Source organism: Salvia splendens, chromosome 5 (genome assembly GCF_004379255.2).
Source record: "Salvia splendens isolate huo1 chromosome 5, SspV2, whole genome shotgun sequence".
NCBI classification, from domain to species: domain Eukaryota; kingdom Viridiplantae; phylum Streptophyta; class Magnoliopsida; order Lamiales; family Lamiaceae; genus Salvia; species Salvia splendens.
The window spans coordinates 11,003,024-11,007,664 of NC_056036.1; the positions used below are offsets into that span (position 1 = coordinate 11,003,024).

The window sequence follows — 4,641 nt, forward strand, 5'->3', positions numbered from 1 at the left end:
CTTCGTTAATTCTTCGGTGTACGTCATCAGCATCCCCACCACTACCACCCGCATCAGCCATTTCGGGATGTAGAGAGAAATGTAGAGTGAAAGAAGAGAAACTCGTTAATACAAGTGGTGCAGATGAAAATGAACTGCAACGAGCCGTATATATAGAGTTTTGAAAAAAAATGAAAAATCGCTAGTCCGTCGGGAGCCACAATAGCGGACTAGCGCCATATGCGACGTACGAGAGGTCGTCTGTCGCACTAGTACGTCAACCGCTAGTCGGGCGCAATAGTGGACTAGCGGGCGGACTAGCGGCTAGTCCGCGCGCTAGTCCACAATTGTGGATGGTCTTAATTGTTCCTTCAATCTGAATTATGTGAGATTCTAAATTCGAAACAGATTTTCAATGGATCCTTCGTCCTGTAACAACCCTGAATTGCAGCAGTTTATTCAAGTAATAATTTCTCGCTATTTTTTTATTATGTTAGTGATGCGTACATGCATATGTATTTTTCTCAAAAGTTTTGACGCTTTGATTTTTGGTTGGAAATTCGTAATTGGGTTTTTTCTTTTGATATTCCTTTTGGGATGGAAAAGTATCATATTGATAAACTTTTGAAGCGATGCAGCTGTATTATTAACAAAAATCAAGCAAAACGATGTCGTAATTTGGTTGTTTTGGGCGTCAGCGTAGTAACACTAGAGGTTGTGATTATATGGCTGGCTCTACTAACAAGTGATCTATCTACATTCCCCATCCCATCTCCACAGCAAGAAAAGCAGAGGGCTGAGGCCAATGAGATGATTGTAAAGCTCACTTCTCGCTGCTGGGACAAATGCTTCACTGCTACTCCGGGGAACAGTTCAGTTCTAGCGAATCTACCTGTATCACCAACTGCGCTCAACGCCAATGCTCGTCATGAGACGCCTCCAACAATAAAGCACCGACCCAGTTTTCGTCTCAGTTTTGATGAATGTTTCTGAATCTGATATCAATAACATGAAGTTGCACTGCCCAGTTCTGAATTAGATTTATTTTCATGCTCTTGTAGGTTTTGTGAAATTTCCACGTCACACACACAGTAGCAAAACCGAATTCTATTGAAACAACTGTATATGCACACAAATCTGGCCAGTTTCTTTGGCTCAATGTTCTTGCTTCCCAGTCACATGACTTTACAAGTATTGCTGATATTCTGTTACACTTTCACCATTACTAGAAAGGGTTACCCGGTTCGACCCTATGGCAAGGGCTTTGCCGTTCGTCTCGTCCCAAATTGACTTCCCTTGCAGCCTCTTGGAAACTGCCAAGGTTGTACTGTCAAAACTATCACCCACTGAGTGAGAAGGAATCATAGGCTGCTTCTTTTGCACCTTGGCCCGGAAATCATTCTTCGATTTAGGGATACTGCTACAGAATATATCCATAATGTTTCCAACTATTCCTCTGTTGTAGGGGTTCGCACGTCTGCTATATTGGTATCTGAAGTTCTCATATGTCGTCTGTAGAGAAGAAAGAACCATGTAAAAAATCAACCATGAAATCTACAAGGATCGCAGTTAGTTGGGGGAGTATATATATAAAAAAAAAATCAAAGTACGTTGGCCAGACACAGGGAGCAGCGATGAACAAGTTACCTGGTTTGTAGTGATGAGGTAGAGATGGAAGATTGAGAGCCCGCCTACGAACCATAGTGCCAGGAAAGTGTAAACAATGAGCACGATGGAGGCAGGTGTTTTGGCCATAGCTTTCCATATGGAGGAATTCTCACTGTCCATTATCTTTTTAATGTAAACCCAGCAAAACCCATGAACGTACAAGCAAAGCAGCGTCGTCGAGAAGACAAACATGTAAAAGAACCGATAATTCCTCTGCAACCAAAATCAAGATTCGTTTAAAAACAATGTTCAATAGTATCTCTCGATCCATTTTGTATAGATTGACGTTTAGAGTACTATAAAAAACAAGCTACTACAACAAGAAGATAAAACAGATATGGTGGAGCTTACCAGTCCGATACATTGTCCAACCCAGGGACAATGATGATCGAATCGCTCCACACAGTTGTCACATATCGAACAATGTGAACAGCGTGGAGGCCTGTACAACATACAAGTGTCGCAGTATTTGACTTTCACAGTAGCTCCATTTATTATAACATCTTTTGTACGAGGCAAGCGAGGCGTATGGCCAGAGCCCAATTCCGTACTTAAATTATTTGTTTCTGGTTCAGGAGGTTGAGCATTGCGAGGAACAATGCCGGGGTCCCTTCCAGAAGTCAACAGAAGCAGCACCAAAATCTGGAAAAGCACATAACATTGCCACATTATTATCTTTTCTGAATGCAAACCCTACTTTAATCATCTTACTAAACACACTTCAAAAATGCAATCGAGCATAATGCACTTCACTTTCTACATGACATACATACATAATCCAAACACAGTGATTTTTATGTTATGTATAAAACATCTTCTTAAGTTTGAATGCAGGTCTGTTTTCGTAAACCTTACTTTGCGAATATAACAACAATAATTCTAGAATCCTGTATCAAGATTTTCATATGGAATATCGAGCAAGGGATCATAGTTTACAACATTCTTCACCCAAATTTAGTTCTTTAGTCACATGGGAAGCTTCTTCAACTAGTTTATCCTAAACTCCTCTAACAGCAAGTCAGAAACACATGGCAGTTCAAGAAAAATGAGTTTCAACAGATTTTCAATTTGCACCAGTATTTTCCAGTGCTCTATCGAATGAAGCTAAACATAAATATAGCATCACTGAGGCCTTAGTAAAAAGTTGGTTTTAATAATGTAGTTGCAAGAAAGAGTAAAATTTAGGAAGGAAAAATGCCATAGAGAGTTCTTAATTCATCGCCGCTGTCGTGATAAACAACTGTGTGAAGATTCAGCCTAATATTACTAGTTAGTGGCTGGACTAGTGGAACCATTCCAGACAAATGTAGGATTTGAGGTAGGAAATCGAACTTACATATACAGTCGACACAATAAATACAACTAAAACTGCAATCCCCCAATCACCAGAAAAATCATCCATCAGTTTCCTTGCAACAAATACACAGAAAACAGCAGCAGGAGCAACTATAAGGAACACCGTCAGAGATACTGATCTTACATCAGGCCCAAAAATGAACCTTCCCCCAAGACAGAATTTCTGCAAGAGAAAAACCAGCTTCAGAAAGATTAAAAACACTTGTTGACAACATTGTTCTAATCGAGAGGGATATTAAGCTGAGACTTTTTGACTGTAGAACCAACAACATTTCTGCAGTATCCACAATCATACACTTGAAGGAAAGTCAAGTAAACCACAAGCTTAGTTTAAAACAGTATTAAATGAGAGCTTAAGTTCTTGATAATGTATAAGAAGAAAGTCTAGTCATCACAAACTTCAAGCAAGACTAAATAATCTTCCTCCAATGGCTAAAGAAAAGCAGATTCAAACAAAGTGACAAACTAATATTCCCTTTCCCTAATTCTCAAACAAGATTGAGAGATGCTCCAAAACAACTTAGGGAGAACAGACTTATTAAATCAAAGCTCCCCCTACAACAAATTCTCAAACCTAATCAAATCATTTCAAACTAATCCGGATTCAATAACAAATGCTCTACCAAAAAGCAGATAAAACCCTGATTTCAATGAAAGGCAGATAGAAAAAGGCATAAAGCGATCGAATTTACATTACTGCCATCCCACGCCTTGTATTTCCGAACCATCTCCGCCGCGCCCACATCGGCGCCGCCAACTGTATTCATCTCTCTCTCTCTCTCTTCCCTGAAAGAATCTTGCTTTTCAGTTGTAACAAACTACACCCTATCTTCTTTGTTCAAGCAATATTCTCCCTCTAACGAAAAAAAAGACAGAGTGGAAATGATGGGGGCGAATAATGAATTGAGCTGCGAAATAGTGAGTAGGGAAGAATGAAGGGAACCGCGCAAATTTTATGAATAAAATAACTGAACACGGCTTGGAAAGTCTTCCATGGGCAGCGAGTTGAAGTTCCACTGGCTATGGGGTTTGACCACGACTCCTAACGCCGCCGGGATGTGATGACAAATTCCGGCCCCGCCGCTGCGTGTGGGTGAGGTGGAATCGGAGAAAACGACAGCCCTACTCTTATTAATTTTATACTTGTACGGACTACTCGTTTTTTCCCAAACTTATTTATACACAACTTTGCTTTGTTCTTTACTTATTAAGTAATTTAGGGATTCCACCGGTTCAAAATTGGGCAGTTTTTGCTTGAGATTAAAGCATCAGCAGTGGCTTGGAATTCCCGGCGGAATTTCCTGCGTAATTCTCAAAAACACTTCCTGGCATGTCATACAGACTTCCCACTGCACTGCCACGTCATAAGGACTTTCCACTGCCCAGTGACGGACATCCCCAAGGACTTCCCGAAGGACTTCCCACAATTAAAAAAATTTAATGCAATAAACGGGAATTCTGCGCGGACGTCCGTGGGATTCAACGCAATGGCGGACGTTCGCACGCCCGTCGCGACGGAATTCCGCATAACGCCGCGGAACTGCGGTGTCCTCGGCGGAATTCCGTATCCGTGCATACTATGCACAATGGCGGACGTCCGCTGCGGAATTCGGGCACGCCAGTCGGAATTTCGCCGGG

The 4,641-nt window shown here is 41.3% G+C and overlaps 1 protein-coding gene across 1 annotated transcript; it reads right to left on the reverse strand.

Annotated features, from left to right (window-relative positions):
• Positions 1-1,071: 1,071 nt before the first annotated feature.
• On the reverse strand, positions 1,072-4,165 carry LOC121802408 (probable protein S-acyltransferase 7). Its single transcript, XM_042202079.1, has 5 exons — positions 3,696-4,165; positions 2,984-3,166; positions 1,999-2,289; positions 1,627-1,860; positions 1,072-1,491 (listed from the first exon to the last, which is right to left on the reverse strand). Exons 1-5 carry the CDS (start codon positions 3,768-3,770, stop codon positions 1,165-1,167), a joined length of 1,110 nt encoding a protein of 369 aa, XP_042058013.1. The 5' UTR covers positions 3,771-4,165; the 3' UTR covers positions 1,072-1,164.
• Between the last annotated feature and the right edge of the window lie 476 nt (positions 4,166-4,641).